General features: G+C 34.1%; 1 protein-coding gene across 2 annotated transcripts in view; it reads left to right on the top strand.

Annotated features, from left to right (window-relative positions):
- The window catches only part of LOC150093565 (uncharacterized), a 172,118-nt gene that overhangs the window by 91,122 nt on the left and 57,591 nt on the right, over positions 1-23,405 (top strand). For both annotated transcript variants that reach the window (XM_090412756.1, XM_090412755.1), the window contains 8 exons: positions 2,233-2,406; positions 6,982-7,116; positions 8,078-8,162; positions 10,981-11,069; positions 11,746-11,808; positions 16,588-16,680; positions 18,794-18,853; positions 20,922-21,022. In XM_090412756.1, coding sequence (XP_090268882.1) covers positions 2,233-2,406; positions 6,982-7,116; positions 8,078-8,162; positions 10,981-11,069; positions 11,746-11,808; positions 16,588-16,680; positions 18,794-18,853; positions 20,922-21,022 — 800 coding nt within the window. The remainder of the gene's footprint in view (positions 1-2,232; positions 2,407-6,981; positions 7,117-8,077; positions 8,163-10,980; positions 11,070-11,745; positions 11,809-16,587; positions 16,681-18,793; positions 18,854-20,921; positions 21,023-23,405) is intronic.

Raw genomic sequence — 23,405 nt, 5'->3', positions numbered from 1 at the left:
TATGAAGAACTCTTGTCTTTCTCCAATGAACTCTGTGTCTAGTGAAGATGGCATGTTCTGCAAGTCCAGACTTTTTAGGTTTAAAGTATTCAATATAAGATTGGTGTTCTTCTAGCCGAATAGAGACAGATCTTCCCGTTTGTCAGAAATAAGATAATCCACAAGAGCACGGAATTTGGTAGATACCTGGATGATTAAGATGTGGAAGCTTGTCCTTAGGAGAAGTGAGAAAGGTGGAGATTTTTCTAAACGGTCGAAAGGCAACAAAAATATTCAGTGGTTTTAAAACTTTTGCTATACGTTCAGTGATGCCTTGTACATAAGGGATAGTAATGCGCGTTATTTCCTCTGTGTTTGAAGAGGAAGACATAAAACTACTCAGTTCTTTTAATGAAGCAATTCTTATAACCATTAGATAGAAAGGAAGAAGTTATATATTGTAGTTCTTTCTGTAAAAGATCGTGTGAAGAACAAAAGGAGTGGGCCCAATGAACCAGCGTTTTAATAGTTCCTGCCTTTTGACTGGGATGGTAATGGGATTCCGCATGGATATAATGGCCTGTATGAGTCTTCTTTCTATAAACTGAGAAATTTAGGTTACCAACTGGTTGGCGAAGAATTAGAAGATCTATAAAGGCTAACTGCTTATTTGATTCTACTTCTAGGTTAAACTTGATCTTAGGATAAAATGCGTTTAACTTAGTGAGAAATTGTTGAAGTTCATCAGAAGAGCCATTGCATACAGCAAAAATGTCATCGACATATTTGAACCAATGAGTAGGTTTGGGAGAAATGTTGTCAAAGATACGTTGTTCAAAATGTTCCATAAAGAATTTGGAGATAGCAGGAGAAAAAGGATTACCCATTGCTGTTCCTTCAACTTATTTTTAAAGGAAAAATAACCAGAATTTATTACAAAATCAAATACGTTTACAATGTCTGAAGGAAATTCCTGTTGTAGTAATTCAATACTTTCCGAAAGAGGCACATTTGTAAATAAAGAAACAACTAAACTGATCATGATATCAGAAACGTCCAAATGAAGATCTGAAATTTTATTTTTGAAATCCAAAGTATTTTTTATATAAGTATCAGTTCTTCTAGTTGAAGAGGGGAGTAAATTTGATAAAAATTTTGAGATTTTGTAAGTGGGGCAACCTATACAATCTACGACTGGTCTTAACGGAATGCCTGGTTTATGAACTTTTGGAAGACCATACAATCTAGGTGGACGACCGAAGAAGGTTTTAAGTTTTTTCTTTGGATCTTCATTCCATGTAGATACATTATCTATAAGAGAATTAAGTCTCTTCAATTGACTCTGGGTAGGAACATGCCATCTTCACTAGACACAGAGTTCATTGGAGAAAGACAAGAGTTCTTCACAAACGTCGGTTTCTCATGGAACGCCCTTATAAAGAAACATGTGAAACTCAACTTCATTCTCCTAACTTAAACAGATCCGACGGCTTACGTCTATCCCCTTTATTGGAGATAGTACTTTACAAATCAGCTAATCTTTCCTAACTTTTTATTGTGTAAATTTTTTTTATTATTTTTTATTTTTTTAGGAACGTTATTGACCTTTTTAGTTATCTTACACCAGCTACTTAGGTGGCGCTTTTTGGAATTGTCAATTAGTGCTTAATTTTGAGCTTAATGTACTGAAGATGCCTGTGACAGACAACCAAAAATTATACTATTAAATAATCTTTCCACGTGAGTTTTTTCCGTTATTTATTTTGTATCGATATGTCTACTCACGGTATACCTCTTTTAAAACTTAACTACTGAAATTTGCTTCATGCAGCATGCAGGCAAAGGATATTTTTATGTTAATCCTTCACACGAAATGTTCTAAATCATTTCTATTGGTAATCTAAAGGTGAAATTCTATAGTAAATATCCTTCCCTAAAAAGACCAAACATGGAACAATTTCAAGCCGTTTCAGGGTTCTAATAAGGGCAGTGGTGGTCTCGCAGAGGGCTATGAAATTCTCCCATTTAATTCTGCCAAACAGGCCCACCTATCAGGATTTGAGGTGTCTGAGAACGTAGATCACGCTGCCTGAGGATGCCATGTTACTCGTTGAGAATAATCCAATGTTCTGTTAAGATATAAAACCAGCACTATATTATTTTTCTTAAAATAAAATTGGTGAATTTCAAATATGGAATTCGATTATTTCACACTGTAAAGCAGTGATTTTTATTTTTGTTTTTATTTTATAGGGACTTTTGCGTAACAGCACGAAAAAAGGAGCTCCTTTTACTAACTCTCAGATGATTTCCTTTTTTGGAAGATTTATTGACGATGATCGCATGTACGATATTGCTGCTGAACGGTATCCTGGAGATTTAAACTCAAAACTCAAGTCCATCATTGCTATTCTTTACGTGCTAAGGGTAAATGCTTTAGTTTTTGTCCTCTTAATATAATAATTTTATTATTAGTTACTTTAAAAATAGCATTGATGAATTATTTCGATATTTCTTTTATGTGTTTCTGTATGCGTTTAAAAAGTAAAAACATTTAGAAAAAATGAAGTAAGATTGAATAACACGTCAACACAAGGAATGATGAATATAGTGTCAAAATTATGAATATAGAGAAGGATGAATATAGAGTAAAAATTTAATAGTCATATATTTCAAGCTGAAAATTAGAAGACATCAAGGTCGAACGTGAACAATGGATTAGTTGAAATAATACGATGAAATAGCATATATGTTTTTTTTTTCATTAGAAAAAAGTAATGCTTCATAGCATATTAGTGTGTATTTTAGTCTTTTTTTATAGTACTTAGCGTAAACACACGCTAAGTACTATTTTGATTGAAATTCTAATAGGTACGAACATAGATATTCTTCTACATAGATTCTGTAGAAGGAATGGATATGAGTTTTTGGGTGTTTGGAGTGAGTCTGAGGGAAGATTGGATTTGTATAAGAGGGATGGCCTACACCGAATGCGTTTGGTATCAGAAGTCTTGAAAGACTATTAACTGGCATGAAACCTGACACAATCAAGGAAACTAAATTATTGTGGGAAGAATAGATAGAATCTGTGTATAAGAGAGACAATGTTATGTAGCTCTGATAATGAAGGGAATGGGCATTATCATGAAAATGATTATGAGAAGAAATCGATTTTGTGTTCTTCCGGTTAGGACGTATCAAGCATGTGCAAAGAATATTTCTTCTTAAGTAAGGCGCTAGATAAGAACAGAGATCTTCAAGTTGTCCAACTGTATCATCTAGACCACAGACAAGAGTATACAAAATAAAATGCAAGCAACTTATTAAGTCTGTACACGTATGTAGGAGTATCAGAAAGAGAGACCTACCTATCAGAGGCGAACATGCTGACTAATATCAACTGTGACAATGCAGTAATTTTAGGAAGGATACACAGGATAGGAGAGGAGGAGGATGCTCTACTCATGGTAGTGGACAACTTGAATCCAGTTGAAGTTGGGACCATGACTGCAAGACTAGTAACAATTTTTCATGTGGCAGTGAGTTTAAAGCCATCTAGTGTGAGGTGGAGTCTAGCAAGATTAAATATGTAGTGGGGTGTTGTTACAGACCTGATGGATCGGTTGCTAGCGACCGTAATGGCCAAATATAAAATGCATGCATATCTCTTTGGAATCGTCCTGGAGCTTTTTATTTCAGATCAAGCAATCTTAAAAAAACAATTCTTTTAGGGAAATTTGGTTTGCGGTCGTATACTAAGCTCTAATCTAAAGAAAATTATGCTACTGCTAAAGAATAGAGTTTTGCAATGGCCAGCCATTTCAGATCGTTTCGTACCTGGGCTTGCACAAGGCCAGGGACGAAATTCACGTTCACCGCGAGCATCATTGTGGCATGATCACTCACCATTTACTCTGCGACTGTTCTCAGTGTCCTTACACTCTTGGAACACCTTAACTACAGCACTCCGCGAACAGCCTACAATACTGAAGTTTAATTTATATTGCCACCCTTCAACTAGTACTCTACAAACGTCGCTTTTACCAGCGTATGATCATTCCTTCCAACTTCGAACCAGCAACTTCCAATGAATAGCACGTCACATACCTCAGGTATACCGGCTTTTACCGAGATTCAAATCTGGATTAGCAGGATATAATTGGACGATTGTGAAATAACGGTGGAAATCATAATATTTTGATTGGACTATGCTTATTAGAGAAACCGTAAAATATAACCAAAAGAGAACAATATTATTGAAATATGCAGAGGGTATTATTTTAGTAGGCGAGAATATTGAATACATTAGAAAAACATTCAAAACATAACATAATATTTAAGCCAACGAACAAATAAAAAGGGCAATTTTAGTTTTAATAATAATAAGTTTTAAAATACTACTTTTTCAAATATCTTGACACATTAACAACTACAGATCAATAGAGAACCCAGGATTTAATCTTTGTGGGGCGAGGCTCCCAAGCCCCACAAAGGAAATAATTGATTTTTTTCCCTTTGAAAAGGAAAAAAGGAAAAATTGATTTTTTAATTAAAATTAAAATGTACAAAACAGTCGTTAGTCTTATCATTTCATGTAGATCAAAAATCTGGAACATAATAGATCAGCCATGGTGAAAAAAGCCAATCTTTGAAAATAAAATCTTTAAAAATATCTTTGGGCCCCTGTCAGGTATTGCAATAGGAGAAGAAGTCATAATCAAGAGCTTTGTCAACTATATCGATTTGTACTACTAACTGTCGAAATTAGAGTTTTACAGTCTCAGCTTAGACACAGTTAAAATATGGTTGAAAGATCATGTTAAAGTATTTAAAATGATGGACGGTGCCTGCCAATCGTGTAGAATAACATTCAAAAAAGACTTGTTTCCGATAGGAATCTAGGATTGTACTGGAAGGATTGTATTGAGGACCTCTTCCAGTACAATCTGCGGGACAGAAAAGATAGAAAAGATACTGCCACAATGAAAGTTAGACCAGTCTAGAAGGATACGAGGGATGAAGAAGATAGTGATTGTGGTATGATATATTTATTTATTCAAAATAGTGTGTGCAATTCAAGAAACAAACTGCAATACAATGATGCACAATAAAAATAGAAAATTAAATATCACAAACAATACAAACAATATAAGTTATATACGGATGGAAATCCTATATTGTACAAAAAATTTTCAGCATTGAAAAGACTCTGGTTATTATTATATAACTCTTTCAGAGCAATGATTTCTTTATGATGGATATTATTTCTGGGAGGCTTAGACTTGATTAGGATGTTGGCTACATCTAAACGTATGTTATTGGCTATTGCTGGAGGCAGTAATTAACATCCTGATCAAGTCTAAGCCTCCCAGAAATAATATCCATCATAAGGAAATCATTGCTGTAAAAGAGTTATATAATAATAACCAGATTATCATAGCAAAAGCAGACAAAGGGAATGCAACCATGGTGATGGACACAACAGAATATGAAAACAAAATGCACACACTTTTACAAGATCAGTCAACATACAAAATTATAGATCGCAATCTCACCAACACACAAAGCAATAAGGTACGTAAATTACAGAAAAAAGTCACTTCCTGGCCCAAAGAAACAGTAAACAAATTCACGCCTTTCCATGTTATGGTGCTCCATATATCCCAGCTATTTACCTGGGATATATGGAGCACCAAAAATTTACAAACAAGTACATCCTTACGCCCTATTGTGGATAGTATAAATGGTCCCACATACAACCGGGCTGCACATTTAGCCAAGCTATTAGCCACTCTCACAAACAATTCTCTCTCCTTTGTCAAAAATTCTGCCCACCTAAAAAGCATTTTATAACACCATACTTTAAAAAGCTCAGACTTAATGGTAAGCTTTGATATCTCCTCACTTTTCACAAATGTATCACTAATTGAAACCCTTAATCTACTAAAGTCACACTTTCCTCCTGATATAGTTGAATTATTTAAATTCACAATATATGCAGGATATTTCACATGGAAAGGGAAAATATACAAACAATTAGATGGGACAGCTACGGGCTCCCCCCTTAGCCAACTTCTACATAGAACACCTGGAAAAACTAGCTATCAATACAGCCACTCTCAGCTATCAATACACTTTGGTTACGCTATCTTGAAGATGTGCTTGCAATTTGGCCACATGGTCCAGGGACATTGGAAATATTCTTAGCGCATTTAAATAGCCACCATCCTAAAATCCACTTTACAATGGAACTGGAAGCTAATAACTTTGTGCATTTCCTAGATACGCTGATCACACGTCTTTCAGATTGTTCCTTATCATTTTCTGTTTTTAGAAAACCCACCCATGCAGGGAGATATTTTACACAAACAATCACATCATCCCCCTTCTCAAGTGTATGCTATTTTAAAAACGCTAACCCACAAAGAGAGACAGCAATCTGTTCCAATGACAATGCTCTTACTGCTGAACTGGCTCACTTACTCCACACCTTCTTGGCCAATGACTAGAATCCCCATAAGATAAACAAAATACTAAATGCTCCTAAGAAACCCCTCCCACTATCCACCACAGTGAACTACAACAAAACGGTCACCATCCCATACATTAAAGGCACAAGAGAAAAGATATCTAGAATTCTTAATAAACAGGAACTACGCACAGTTTTCAAGTCGTGTGTAAAATTAGCTACTCTCATCCGTTCACACAAGGACAGCATCCCTCCTTTATCACATCCTGGAGTCTACGAAGTACCCTGCTCTTGTGATCAAGCTTATTATGGTCAAACAGGAAGAATTGCGAACTTCCGCATCAATGAACATAAAAGATACATACACTTATAATTTTGTGTTCTGATATATACCGTCAAATATAAAATAACTATTATAGCATTATTAACGCTAATAAATTTGAAACCGCAGTCTAAAGATATTGGATTTTTAAGACATTTGAATATGGCAATGGTTTTATTTTGAGTGATTTTGTTTTCTTTTTTGCTTCCAGGATATGTTCTTTGCAGAAAAACGTCTGGAGAAGACTTTACAAGATTTTTCCAATTTTAGAATTTCATGTGAAAGAGCTTCTACCTCGACAGAAATCTTCGACTTGATTCTTTCCAACATGACTGAGTTTATTCCGGTAATGATTTAACTACGTGTTGATAATTATTTCACTTACCATCTTAATGTTAAAATGAAATTAAAACAAAGAATTTATGAACTGCATACAGAAATTATAGCAAAACATTATACCGAGTAGCAATGAGTTTATAAAATCATTCCATATTAATTCCATTAACACTTATCATCATCTGAGGCGATAATAGGAAGCACACAGTTATGTCAAGCAGAATTACTACCAAAAAAGAAATGGCATGTTTCTGGAAAACAGTCCCATATTTAATCCCGGAGTTTCATTCAAAGATGCAGAGATTCATCAACCGTTTGTAGAAGGAAGAATTAGTTATTCCTCCTAAGTTGAGCATCAATTTTCATACAATGCAAAAGTCTTCCTTTAGAGCTAAGAATCTCAATGAGGTTCTTAGCTCAAAAGAACCTCATCAAGGTTCTTTAGAGGAATAGAGGTTCTTAACAATAAGAACCTCAATGAGGTTCTTATTGTTACCTCATTGCTGTTCTTCCTTAAGTACCTCAATGAGGTAACAATAATAATTTTAATGTACTAATTTTTATTGTTACTGCACTAATGAACGAAAACTTCGACTATAGTACATATCTGAGAACAAAGAAGTAAAAGGTAAATAACAATTTCAATATGAACAATGATTGGAAGTTATTTCATAAAATAACTTCCTTAAATTAACTTCTTGAAGATGATAATATTCTGTAATTAATCACATCTGCATATTGTATTGATAAAAAATTCTAGTTCTTTTCTCCAAATAAGCCTATCATTGAGGCTCTTAGCCCTAGGTGGTGCACATATAAACTATTCTTCAAAATGTTTTATATTTTTCAATTGAATTTTCATTATGATTCAACATGATGTCTTGCTGACTAGAAGTTAAACAATAGTTTGTTGTCTTGAGTTAATTTTTAGATAACAGAAATTGATTCCTAATAGAATTATTTACTTACAGACTCAGTATCGTCATATAGAATGCACAGTCGCATCCTCAGTGTGGAACGTAGCGGTAATGACATCATTAGCTAACTGCAAAGGAGGTAGGTCACTTGAACCAACGTTTCTATTCTAATCAATGATTAACGCCATTTAAGCTAATATTAAACATATTTCACTACCTTCAAGGTTTCTTTTGTTTTGGAAAAGAATACAAGTAACTGTGTACGTTGCATTGTAATATAGTAAGAATTTTACAAGTGAAACAAAACTAGAACAGCACATCAGATATAATTTCAAGAACTCCTGGAAAGCGTCTGTCAAGTAACAGCGCGAAGTACTAATTTGTTGAATTGCAGTGAACTGAGAATCGGTTTGGTTCTCTGTGAATCGCAAACCATTAGCGAATTACAAAAGAATGTTGTCATCAGTCTCAAAATGAAACAAGAATTATATCTTAAATAATTCGCTTATTTTCCTGCAGAAATAAATACATATGCTACCTGATGAAAATTATTCGGATTCCTCACTCTAATATAAAAGACATTAATATGGAATTGTCCATCCTCTGCTGTAACAACAGACTTCAATCTTCCGGGAAGGCTTTTCACTAGATTTTTTGTATGTTCTTGCTGTAATTCCCTTTCATTCTTCCAGAGGAGCATTAGTGAAGTCGGTCATTAATGTTGAGCAAATCAGCCTGGCTCACAATCAGCATTCCAGTTCATACCATAGATGTTCCATGCGGATTGAAATCTGGGCTCTGTGCAAGTTAGTCAAGTTCTTCAACAATGATCGCATCAAGCCATTCCTGCACAGATCTCGTGTTAATACAGGAAAGGATTCACCAAACTGCTTCCATGAAGTTGGAAGCACAGAATTGTCTCATTATAGCCACAGCATTAACAACCCACTTCATACTAAAGGGGCCAGCTCCAAGTGATGGTACCAGGAAAACGCAATCTGCATGAATGAGTTGCGTCAACGGTGAAGTTTGGTGGGGGAAGATTGACCCGGACTCGTCTGTCGGAATGTGAGATGATGAAGCGTGATTCATCACTCCAGAGAAAGCGTTTCCACTGATCCAGAGTCCAATGGCTGCTTTTCCTTGATGATTTTAGGCTTGTTTGTGGCTGCATGGCCATGGAAACCAAAGTTCTTCAGTACCCAACGAACAGTTATGTGCTGACTTTGCTTGCAGAGGAATTCCGGAACTCGGGCCTGTGTAGGACGGCATTTTTTCGCGCCAAGCTCTTCAGTACTCGGTAGTCCTGCTCTGTGATTTGTGATTTTATGTGGCTAGCACACCAGTTGGTGATTGTACTGTTGTTGCTCCTAAGTACTTCACAATAATATCACTTATCAGAACAGCTGCAGAAGGGAAGAAATTTTCTGATCCAAGATGTTGCAAAGGGGTATATGAAGATTATTGATTAAATATTATGCACTTAGTTATTTTGCATTAGGAACACCCACTTAATAACACGTAGATCTACTTCTATGTGCAATCACGGCTAGCAGACGCCTAGGAACAAATTCCATAAGGTGTCGAACATCCTCAATGAGTAGTTGGGGGAACCTCAACCACTCGTACATCAACAACTCGCACAAAACAACTCGTACGTGTTGCACAGATGACAAAGTGCCTTGTCCTTTTGAAAGATGGCACCGTGGTCGGGGTAGACTTCCTGCAGATATGGTTCGAGATGGCTGGGTAACAGGTCCCTGTTGCATTCACCATTCAGTGTTTGTGGGATGCGTCCAAAAAAACGCTCCCCAGACCATAAACCCACCTCCACCGCCCTGTTGAACCCCAACTGTGCAACCAGGGGATAGGGCTCCACGCTGTTTATGCCAAATGCGAACCCGGCCATGAGCATGGTGCAGCAGAAAACAGGACTCATCTCCAGATGACCTTCTTCCGTTTGTCGAACGTCTACTGCCAACGTTCCTTCACCCAGAGAGGCGTAGTTTGCGATGCTTGGATTGGTATTCATGCTGGTTTACGATTGTGGAACCCCAGGCGAAGCAAGGTTACGGCTGAAGTTGCATGGAAAATGGCTCGAACTGCCTCGCTGCTGTACTAGTGGGTGATCTGTACGACTGTTGCACGTCGTTGCTGAGATACGGTTGTGACACCCAGCACTTACCGCTAGGATCAGCAACGCGTGGCTGACCTTCTGCTGGATGTCTCTTCATGGTTAATCCAGTCTTCGTACACCGTTGATACAGTACAATGGGAGCAACCAACAAGTGCGGCTGTTTCCGAAATACTACCGTCCGTGCTCTATCTGCCCATAGTCAAATTGGTTTACGTCGCTACGTTTCCTGATTACTGGCAAGTGTTTACTGCTTACGTACAGAGGATAGTGTGCCTTTCATAGAGTCGTGCATGACGTTTATATCACGTGGTACTGCATTATCAGGGTGGGTGTTCCTAATGCAAAGCTAACTCAGCGTAGTATAAGTACGTTCAGCACAATAATTAAAGATTCCATTCTATACGAAAATCTACAAGTTATATACATGGTGACATTAAAATACCCTCTTTCAATCAATCTTTCACTAAATCTAACATTAAACTGGATTAAAGAAAACAAGAAAGCATACTTGATTAATATAATTGCCGTGAAAAGACATTGAAATTAGGCTATGGCCAAGGTTCGCACTCCAGTATTAGACTACAGACAACACACTTTCATGCGGAAATATCTGAAATTAGTTTCAGGGCTGATTTCACATCTTAAACCGTCAAAAAAAAAGTCAAAAGTCAATATACCTTTGATTATGCTGTTAAATGTGTTTACATTTTATTATAATTGCTGTATTAATATAAGAAATACATTAATATGGAAATCTGAATTTGTATCAACGTTTTGAAAAAAAAATATAAAATTAAATACTAAAGGTAGTTATTTTCAGAGTGGGACTCTGAGGTCTTTAGTGACTTTGCCAATGTTCTAACAGATTGTAACAAAGTAGAGAGCGCTAATATTCCTGAAGCGTTGCAGGTAAATTTCAACTGCTATTTTTATTCCTACTGAGAGCTCTGTTGCAAACTCTTCAATCAAACCTAATATGCGAATCAGTTACAGACTTGTTTTACACGCTTTTCACATTTATCTGTGTGAGAATGCCCTTTCCTCTTTTTTGCTAAAACCAAATAATTTGCGATGTGTGTGTGTGTGTGTGTGTGTGTGTGCGTGCGTGCGTGCGTGCGCGTGCGTGCGTGCGCTTTTTCTCTCATAAATTAAGTTATCGATAAAGGGTTTGCATCAGAAATGTTCTAATATGAAAATATGTAAGCGATTTTATTTGGCCAGTCATAATTTTTAAAAACATCTATATAAAATAAAACAACCAATACATGCACTGTTGCTTTGGTTGTTTTATATAACATAAAACAACCAAAGTGCATGTATCAATAGATCCATTGATGTGATTTGTATATAATCTTAATTTCAGATAATAGTCATTAAATGAATTTCATTTTCTTAGAGTAAAATTAATTCCAATATCAGTCATTTGATTTTATATATAAATATAGTAGCAATTAGTTTATATGAATCACAGGACCGATGAGATATTAACTGCTTTAATAAAAGACAAACTTTCATTACCAGAAAAAATAAAGATTATTGTTGAAATCTTTATTTTTCAACAATAATCGTACGACTTTTTTTCCAGAGTATTGCATATCTAATAAAAGAGGAAATGAAAGCAAGCCAGTTTAAAGAGATGAAGACTGATGTGAGTATATATATATGTGTGTTTGTGTGTGTATTTGTATTATTATTATTACACGACACCTCCACTACAATTGTCTTCTCTCCAACTACATCAACGCCATCTACCGCCCAATACCACCATTTTCACAGACAATTACAAACATCCATGCCTACAGCGGGATTCGAACCCGCAGCCTTTCGGCTGACACACACACACACACACACACACACAGATATTTTGTGTGTGTGTGTGTGTGTGTGTGTGTGTGTGTGTGTGTGTGTGTGTGTGTGTGTGTGTGTGTGTGTGTGTGTGTGTGTGTGTGTGTGTGTGTGTGTGTGTGTGTGTACACAGTATATAATAAAACGATAACGAAACACATTTTTGGAAACGTCATTATCGAAAAATAAAAATAACAGGATTTACTGTTTTTGAGATTCTTAAAGAAATCATGAAAGAAATTTCCGTGTAGTTTCTTCTGAACTCTACAATTTTTCTTTAGCGAGAAAGGCATCCCTCGCTTTGCGTAAGATGTTCGAGATTCGTTCCGAATTTGGATCACTTTAAAATTCAGTTTTCTCTTTCCGGACATGTGAACACAAATATGCACTGCAAAAGTAAATGGTTTTAAATTAAACTGATAAAAGATAAAAATTGGTTGCAACTGCAAGTTGTTGTCTTACTTCCTCTCTCCACCTGGAAAGTGATCTTCGCAACATGATTCCTAGGAATGTTATTATTTGTTGTTTCCTTTTTTAAAAAAAATAATGTATATACAATATATTCTTATGTAATAGCATAATGCAAAAACAAAATATCTATGTGCGACGGGTGGAAGTCTGTGAGAGAATGGCAACTTTTTAGGCGGATTATCCCCTTCTTATATACAATCAAGAAAAAAAATATATATATATATATAAAGAGATATATAAAGTGTTAGGATTTGAGCAGAAGACAAGTAGCATTTTGTACAACATAGAATACCAAGCTTTTAAGGAGACTGAGGCCGCTATGAATGCAATATATTTAGGCCATGATAAGCTGGTGTGTAAAAGTCAGTCCAAGAAGAGATAACTGATCTTGACTGGAAATCAGAACATTACCAAAAGTAAGAGAGCGAAGTATGATTTTCTCCTAATGTGTTAAACATATTACGATGTTTAACATATTTAGGAGGTAATCACAGCACCTCCTTACCTTTAAAAGTTAGCTGATATCCATTAGCGCTCTTAAAATGTTTGATGCATGTTAGTTTTTTCGTTCGTTCATGTTGTTGATATTTATATACTTTTATTATATCAAACTGGCTAGTTAATGGTATTAAATCAAATATAACGTCAGACCAGATTTCAAAGAAAATACAGAATATCAGTCACACTTTAAAGATCGGGTAATATTTCAAGAGATTATTTAAACATTGTAATGCAAATTCAAATTGTAAAATGCGAAACGTAAAAAGCCAAAGTGATGGATTTTGAGTGAGATGCTCAGATTATTATTAATAATAATAATAATAATAATAATAATAATAATAATAATAATAATAATAATAATAATAATTATTATTATTATTATTATTATTATAACGCACTTGTAATGCGTTATAAATATTATATACATATAATTACTACAGCAACTATGTATGCAATTCATCTGAGACATAAAAAAAAAAAAAAATCTATATAATCCTTATTGTAAATACTGTAAATATTATTATTGTATGTAACTTATACTGAGACATAATGAAATGTAAAAAAAAAAAAATTATTATTATTATTATTGAATTGTGTGTGTATGCTGCATTACTACATTGTATCGTGAATTGTGTGCACATTGATGCCAATCCATATTTAGCTAGTTTAAAAAAATGTATACTCATATTTATAAAATGTACACTGCATTTTGTATATCAAATTTTCGTACTGTACAGAAAAGATAATATGTTTTTCATTGTGTGTATGCAGATACTCTGTGTGATAGTAAACCTTATCATTTTCATTGTAAAAACAAAAACAAATAAGTCGTTTATAAAAAAAAAAAAAAAAAAAATATTATTATTATATTCTAAATTCAAAAATTCTGTATAAACCTTATTGTAAATATTGTAAATATTATTATTGTATGTAATTTATACTGAGACATAATAAAATGTTTAAAAAAATTATTATTATTATTATTATTATTATTATTATTATTATTATTATTATTATTTAATCGTATGGATACAAAACAACTCCACGTATATATGAATATACGGAAAGTATGTCACTGAAGTGTGTTGTGGAGATAAAGCAGATTTCAGAGAAATTTCCACGGAACTCCCGGAGAATCAAAGAAAAAATCACCCTTTAATGTTCTATATTATTTAACCCTCATTCTATGATGATATTAAGCTATTATAGATTTTTATCTTTTGTGGATGGATGATCATTAAAATTAATATGCTATCCAATGAAGTATCTTTCAGAGAGTCATTTTAATGGTATAAATGTTATCATTTAATGCTGTTGATTACTTTATAAAAGCCAAAGCATTTTAACTCAGAATCTGCTAACCGATAGAACGTCTCATAAAGAATTCATTTAAACAGATTTAATTCTGTACGACAAACCGAGCATTAATTTAATTTGCAAAATGAAGTGTTTTTGTACTCTAAAAAATTGTAAACTTAAGGAGACCAATGATAGATAAAAAAGGATTATAATTAATTTATTTTGTGCTTAGCATATTTGCAAATTCAACATATACCATTGTACATGCATGACCCATATCCAGAGCTTTGGTCACTTTGTTATAATAAGTAAGTACGAGTAGACTAGTAAAACACGATCTTTTCGTAGCATATACATGCTGATTATCAAAAAGAATGCTGCTGTGGTCAACCCAGTTCTATATCCTGGTCCTGATTAATTTCTCTAATATTTAACCACAACTCCAGACACACAGATTCGCCTATAATTGGAAGTGTTAATCTTATCACATCCCTTATGAAGCAGATTGAGTTTTTCCTCCTTCCACTCTTTTACAATTCGGCCCCAATGCAAGACTTTTCTTAAAAAAGGTATACGAAAGGTGTCGTTAATTCCCCGGAACATTCCTTCGAAACACGTGGTGATATGTTATTAAGCCTTATTAACATCACGCTTACTCAACTTCTCATAGGAGGTCTACTTTCTGCTCACTTACCATTAGTGCCTCTTTCTCCGTCCTTCGCATTGTACTGATCTGCAAAAATTTATGTTCGCAAGAATGAAATACCTTTAAAAAATGCTCGCGAAACATTTTATCATTAAGTTGTTATTATTCCACCATTTTCACCAACCAACATCCTCTTTCCGTAATCATCATTTCTTCTATAATCAAGGAGTTCCCAAGGATTTGGGAACTCCTTGATTATAGAAGAAATGATTAAATACTCCTTGATACGTTTCGATACTGAAACGTATTGAACGAATTCCTTGAGATTTTTTTTGCTTCATGGAATAACTGACTCGTACTGCCCTTCTGCTCCCCTTACCAAACGACTCACTTCTCTTTTCTGTTCTTTGTACAATTCGTAGACTAGTTATTGCTACTCATCTTATGCTGCTTCCATAACACCTTCTTTTGCCAGACTGTTTACCTTTTCTATTCATTCATCCATTTTAAAACCACCTTGTTTAACCTGCTAATTTTAGAATATGTTCTGAGATTGTCACTACCAAATGTTTCTTAAGTACTCATTCTTCCACTATCCAATTCCTCATTCGATGATATCGCTGCAAACTTGGGGAGAATGGCCATGATCACTTCATGGCCATTCTCCCCAAATGGAGGAATATTTGACACTCCATTTATAATAACATTCTCCGATGAGGTGATGAAATCTAAGACCTTTGATCCACATGTACCCTCTGTTACGTACTGCCTAAGATAAATGTCGTTCAATAATTCCAAAACTTCATTCTATTTGCTACCTCCCGTCATCTTTTTATTCCTCCCTACATCCATAACGAAAATCACCAATAATGATCATTATTTTCTATGATTTTCTTATTTACCGGGATAATTTGTTTATATTTTAAATGATTTAATTTTTTATACATATAAATATTTATAAATGTCAACATTTTTTATAAATAAGCCTAGAAAATTCCTTTAATGTAATCGGTTCTTGTACAAAAATATAAGCTACAGCTTACAATAATATATCCATAACTGAATACAGGATAAATTAATTATCTCTGTTTATATGTCGTTAGCCATTGAAGCTTTCAACTTTAAGAACTTCATTTTGCAAATTTATCAGCGCTCGGTTTATGGCACGAATTAATATTTTTCATGACTTTTTTTTTAAGTTTAAACTACCAACTAGAGTTTGAAAACTATTTTTGGTTCTCATCTGGTTATTGAACAGCTACGCTAACATTTATGTTTGTCTTTCTTAAACAAAAAAAAATCATCTTTTATAAATGACTTCAAGCTATTTTTAAAACCACGTCACATATTCACGATAATTATGGAGCTCCCTAAAACGGATACCATTAAAAGATTATAAAGAATTTCGCAATGTATTCAAATAATTGCATAAAGCAGTGCTGAAAATACGTAAGCAACAAGCATGATTAGTTTCCATTTTAAATTAAAATTTAAGAAAAAAAAATACTTAATCATAAAAACATTCTTTATTTTAGTTTCTCTGATAAAAAAAGTCCTCTTATCGCTATTAGTACGCTGAATAATCCCCAGTAATAGTTTAACAAACTTCTAGAATAAGATAAATATATCAGATTGTTAATTGCTGTGTGTGTTTTTCTTTTATAGGAAGCTCTAGAATGGTTGAAAATATCCCAGTCCAAAGCAGGCAAACAATTTAGAGAGTTTCTCCAGAGACATGGCCACAGATGTTTAAAGGAGGTAAACAGTTGAAATCTAATGGCTTAAATTAATGATTTTTGTACTTTTATAATTGTATCATGAAAATTCTATAAATTAATATAGATATATTCTATAAATAAATTAAGTGCGTTTCGAACTTGAAATAATTATTTGATTTGATGCAGTAAAATTATGAAATTCCTTCAATTTCTATCCAACAATTGCTGCTTGACTTTGTTATAAAATTTCAGTTGTTTCTGTCCTTAACCAATGCCCATTATTTCATGTCAGAGTTTCGTAGATTATCTCCCCTTTTCTTCTTTAATGATTTTTATCTTGGTATTCACTAAGTGCTTAATTTTGTCCATCTTTCACATATTAATTTACCAATACGGCCTGCCCATCTTCATTTACATGATTTACAATATTTCACAATATCCTCTACTCCAGTCATCTCTCAATTATATTATTTCTAGATCTCTCGTTTTTGTTATGTGGAACATTCTTCTCTCCAAACGTTTTGAGCTGCAAACGTCTTGCTGTTTTTTTTAATCGTTGCCATGTCACTTCCATAGCTAAACATGGGAGTAATGCACATATTAAACAACTTTTATTTATAAACAGAGGCAAATCTCCAAACAGTTGAAGTAAATATAGTTTCCATATTATATATCCACAATTTCAATCGGATTATCTGCTACTTTTACTTCAATGTGATCAGAATTTGTCATTTCAATTTTGTTTTACTTAATTGTTAAACATATTTTCCTTCTCTCTCTCTCTCTCTCTCTTTTAAATTCACTACCATTAGCATTTCTTGAGCTTTTTCTTCATGTTTGCTAGCAGAACAACATCTAATGTTTTCTGAGAAATATTTTATCTCTAAAAATCTGGCATTAGACCTGCCAAATCTTGTACATCAGAGATCCCGAATCTCACATTAAACATCGAAAATGTACTTGAAAGGAAGCTTAAGACAGGACCTGTCCTAGTTAACTTCACTTCTGTCTATGATACTGTCAACTACAGACTCAGACTTCTTTAGCAATTTAGTTATTGCATTATTACTACAAACTCACACAGAACATCTTTTTGTTATTGCTGTTGAAATTTCGATTATCCTTTGTGAGTTTGTTTGGCAAAAACGAGTTGGGGGATGCATGGAAAAATGGACCATCGTTTTTAAATATTAATGAGAAAGGAGTGGAGCACTTGCTTGCCCTCTTCAAAGAGAATAAAATCATCATTTCTATGAATGTACAACCAATTATTGTATAACAAGTTTTGCATATGCAGATAACATAGTTGTTGCATTACAAGCCCCTGACGTTAACCTCATTGAGACTAAACTTTCTTGACTGGCAAGATAATTTCTTCTATGCCAATCCAGCCAAGTAAACCTTTTTTATTCAACAATCAAGGCTAACAGAGAATTAATCATTACATGGATCAATGCAGGTCTAATACACCTAAAACATCCAGTATATCTGGGTGTCACTTTTGGCAAAACCCTGACATTTAAAACACATTTAGAAAACAATAGCCAAAGTCAGTGCAAGCAACAACATCCAACAAAAAACGTGCCTAATCAAAATTGGGTTCAACTACCGATACCCTGAGAACTGCATATTTTTGCTTCTATTTTGCACCTGTAGAGTATGCATGTCTAATATAAATAAATTCTTGCCACAACTCCAAACGTGATATAGTTTTAAATCAGAGTTATTACTTAAAAAAATCTCTTCCTCCTAATACCTGAGGAGAGCTCTAAACGGGAATACTTGGGAGAGCTTGAACAGGCTAAGCATCAAGATGGGAAATCCAAACACAACTACAGAAAGTGAAGTTACATGAAATCCTCAGATCTCTGAGAGCGTAGTGAAATAGAAACCATTGAACATTTTTGATATAGTCACAACTAGATTAATGTTTGCACAACTGGCGATTTGTCTGAGTGCACAGATGATGCTATCCAGTGTGCAAAATTTAGGACTGATATCTACGTTTGAACATTTATATTATTGCCACTGCATGTGTGCCTTATATTATTGTCCTTTTAATACACATTTCAAAGATTTTAACTTGTAATTATGATTTTGATTTGTATAATCGAAAAAATATAATTTTTTAATCACCCTGTAATTATTTCCAGTTTGATACGCGCCCCGAGCCTTGGGCAAAGAATCCTGAACCACTGATAAAGATGCTTCAAGTAAGTAAGAGTGTGTTTTCTCCATCGAGACAAATCAAAGTTTTTTCCTACCAAAGGATTTTATTCTGAATGACATAAGTATTGAGTGTATCAGATGAAAAGGTCCTCTCACTTAATTGGATAACAAAACATAGTTGTAATTTATGTAACGTTTTCTTATAAAGGTATTCAACCCGATAACTAATTATAGCGGGAAACCATCCCTTCTAGATTTTTTGTAATACAGTGAACAAACAGATTTGGAAATTTGGATGAAACGGTGTTTAATGAATTGCCACGTGACTAGATTTTAGATTACGTTCGTTGTGATAATTTTCACATTCATACTTGAAAGTTATCATTACTTCTGCATGGAACGCGATCTATTAATTGCACCTCAGTGGCACATTTAGGAATTGAAATGCTATGCGTTCTCATAGAGCAATGTTTCTAAGTTAATTCTGAGCACTAACTCAGAATTTTACGAAAACATCTTTGTATAGGCTACCTTAGAAAGTGATAAAGTGCAGCTTGATAATATTACTATTCTTTATATTGTGTCAGCAGATATGGAGGAAAATGTCGTTTAATGTGCAAATCTGTAGGAAATATTAGTTAAGAATAAAATCTGTTTTGCAAGAATTTTGAAAATGACCTGTATAGGGAAAAATGAATAATCAGATATAAATAAAAATAATAAAACAAAAACAAGCATATATATACTTTCTTGTTAAAATGATAGTCAATATCACCGATCATTCATTTTCTCTCCTCCAATTCTCATTCGCTTATAAACCACACAGATTTCTAGTCTCTTTCCCCTACTGTATCAATAATCTCCTCCGTATTAATCTGAGAAAATCCTTCACTAACATAACATCAACAACTCTAAGAACAGATTGTTGACTTATCTGCCACACTCTACAATTTACAACCCCTCGAATTATCATCATAAAAACTAACATTGCACACTGTTTGATATTACCTTTATTACACGTAAGTGGATCGTCCTGCTGTTCTGAGTTTCTTGATCACGGAAATCACATGACCGAACGTGTATGGAAGTCACAATGATTTCTGTCACAAACATTTGATCTAGTCTCTTCTCGCAATGTGTCCTTTGAACTATAGTTCTGTAGAAAATTTCTCCCGGGATCCTGAATCTCTTTCAGTGTTAAACAACAGGATGCTATCAGCAAGAAACCAATGGTAATCAGAAGGGAGGTACGGAAATATTTACAATCCGTTGTGAAAGCCAGACGTTGAGAAGTCTGGCGGGATGTTTGATGGCAGCAGTATATTTACGTAAAGATATTTTTTGTATGCGACTACCACCCACGAAAGATTTAGGAAGTGTTCTATGTGCAGATTAGGATAGAATAGTGTGATTTCATTGCGATAGCTTTGAAACATGGCACTTTTCGAATCAGTTTTGGAAATTCATTGAGCAGCTTGGTGATCTACCACCTATTAACGTAAAGAGCTGCACAATGGCCGTATAAATGGAAATATACCAATACATAGGACAAACATCAACAATGGCAATCAATACAGGTTATACTAGTTTCAGTTTATACTAGTGTAAAGAATATTAAATTTAAATCATCTGTAGGAGCAGTTCTGGCAGCTAGAAGGTGGCTACGATCTATACGAACGACGATCATATTAATAGACTGTGTAGTGTTGGGTTCAGTAAACCTCTCCATTGGAGAAATGTTCTCTATTGAGAAGCATATTTTTAATATCTCGAAATCTATTCTACTTTATTCCATAAATTATTATGACTGTTTTAAAGAACAATCATTCAAATCTGAAAATGAATTTCTTTCAAAGTAATCCACGTACTCTTCATAGCAAGCTGCCGCATCAAATTGCTGGTTTAATTTGATAGCAGTTATGATTCCACAATCTGGGACTTAGATTTAGATCTATAACTGCATAACCCAATTTCAAGGGTATGGGAGGAGGGAACGTGGGTATAGATGTCGATAGAATGGTTGGTTAGGGAGGGAGTATTATCTCAGAAATAATTGATATTTTAAAATGTTGAATATGAAACTTCATTTACATTGCTAAATTCTTCTTATAGGGATTTATAGAAGGTGTTAAAAGTGAAGGAACAGGAAAAATAAATCCTACGACAGATGAAATTATCTCTAAACTTAAGATACCTTTAAGTTTCAAAAGCAGGTAAGATTTGCTCCTTTGTTATTGTTTTGTTAATGTCTTGTAATAATGTTAAAATTGCATACTTTGCAGAACATATATTGTAATGGTATGTCAAGCGTAACAATCATTATGCATTATTAAGATAATTCTTCCTCTTCCATCATGTATGTGAATTATGATGAGGCCGAATGAACTCTTTCGACTTCTGTCTGTTCCTGGAGAGTCCGAACAGCTCTGTCTACTTTGGTGTCGCTTGTTGTGATTTGGTTTTCAGGTCCTCTTTTATTTTGTCTATCCCATCTAATTCTGGGCAGTCCTTTGGATCTTTTACCTTCCATTGTTATATGAAGGACTTTAGTTGGTAATCTTTCTGTTCCCATTCTGGTCACATGGCCAAACGATCGCAGTCTTCTTTCTTGGATTTTGTCTATTATTGATTTTTATTATTTTATTCGCTGCCTTATGTCTTAATTTCGTAGTATATCCAGCAGAGATACTAAAGTAATCTTCTTAGCCAACCCATTTCAGTAGTTAATAATTTTTAGCTCCAGCTTTTTTGAGATCCCAGCATTCACTTCCATAGAGAAGTATTGGGAGAACCATTGTCTCATAGATTCTTAGTTTTGTTACTTGTTTGTTGTCTCTTGACTTCAATATTTTATTTAGTCGTCCAAAAGTTTGAGATGCTTGTCTAATTCGTCTGTTATATATCTTTTGTAATTTCACTATTGTACTCAACTACTCCTCCAAGGTAGGTGAAGTTTTCTACTTGGTATAGATTCTTACTATCAATTTGAATTTTCAGATTGGTGTTTCTTTTTCTTATTTGCATAATTTTTATTTTGTCTATATTTAGGTTTAATCCAAATTTCATACATTGCTCTTTTATTTTATCCGAAATTAGTTGTAAATCTTCTTCCGTGTTTGCAAGAAATGCAGTGTCGCCTGCAAAGTTTAAGTTTTTTATATTTTCCCCATATATTTTGATTCCGGAGTTCGTCTTTGTTTAAGACCTTACAGGGATGCAATCAGTCACTGGGATGCCAGTGACTGATTGCATCATTGCATCCCTGTCTTTCTCTACTCTCTCTGTGACACCTTAACCAACTGGTTCCACACAGAGAGTAGAGAAAGACAGGGATGCAATCAGAGAGTAGAGAATGACTCATTGCATCCCTGTCTTTCTCTACTCTCTGTGTGGAACCAGTTGGTTAAGGTGTCCTCCACATGTACTGCACTTTCAGATTTCTCCTAGAGAATCTTTACTATTCTTATAGTTTTGTTGTGAATTCCAAATTCCTTAATAGTTCCCATAGTTCTCTCTACGGATTGAATTAAATGCCAGACGAAAGTCTATGAAATTTATATAGCAACTTTGGTTGTACCCTAGAATCTTTTCTAATATCTGTCTTAAGGTGAATAATTGATCATTTGTGCTTCGTCCTGGTCTTCAACCTGCTTGTTCTTCTCCTAATGCCAGTTCTATATATGACTTAATTTGTTTTTGGAGTACTTTCGTGAAAACCTTAATTATTGCATTCTATTTTATCTCGTTTTTTTATATAGGAGTTATGACAGATTTGGTCCAATCAGTAGGCACCGCTTCGTTTTTGTAGATCCTTTCAAATAATGTTTTTAATTGTTCCAAAAGTTGTTCCTTTCCTGCTTTTAAGAATTCTGCGTATATTTGATCAATACTCAGGTGCTTTCCTAGTTTTAAGTTTGTCTATACTATGTGCTATTGTTTCTTTGGTAAAGATATTTTGTTTCCTCATCCATTTCAGTGCCTGGAATAGTAATATCCTGAGTGTTGTTTTTATTATATAAATCTCTAAAGAATTCTTCTCATCTGGCCATTGTTTTACTTTTAATTAGTTGTTGTCTTTGTTTTTGATCATTATCATTTTTGTTGTCCGTACCAACTTACTAATTTGGTCTATTTGTTTATGTAACCCATGGAGGTTATTTTCTATTGATAGCTTCTCTGCCATTTTGCATTTTTCTTCTAACCAGTTATTCTTGTCTCTTTTAACTAGTTTTCTAATTTCTCTGGTTAATCTATTGTATTCATTTCTGTTATAGTCCTATTTTAATTTCATGCTTTTCCTTTGATCGCTTAACCTTTTTACTTTATTCGAGATCCATTCCTTTTTACTTCCTCTGTCTGTTTAGCCTGTTGTATTTTCTTCTGATTTTAATATTATTTCCTTTAATTTGCACCAATATTCTTCGATTCTTATATTCTGTTTTGGTAGTGTAAAAATATTTATGTAGCTCCAAAAAGTCTAAATATTTTTACATAAATTTTACCATGGTCAAGCCAAGTAAGAATTGTAACTTGTATATAGATGTTTGTTTGTTTCGATGTAAATAATCCCAATGGGAATTGTATGCTCTCTGCCAA

Source organism: Typopeltis vanoorti, chromosome 23 (genome assembly GCF_054136105.1).
Source record: "Typopeltis vanoorti isolate ZY-2024b chromosome 23, IOZ_Tvanoo_1.0, whole genome shotgun sequence".
NCBI lineage: Eukaryota > Metazoa > Arthropoda > Arachnida > Uropygi > Thelyphonidae > Typopeltis > Typopeltis vanoorti.
Note: the sequence above shows the minus strand (reverse complement) of the source record. Positions and strands in the feature narration are given on the sequence as shown.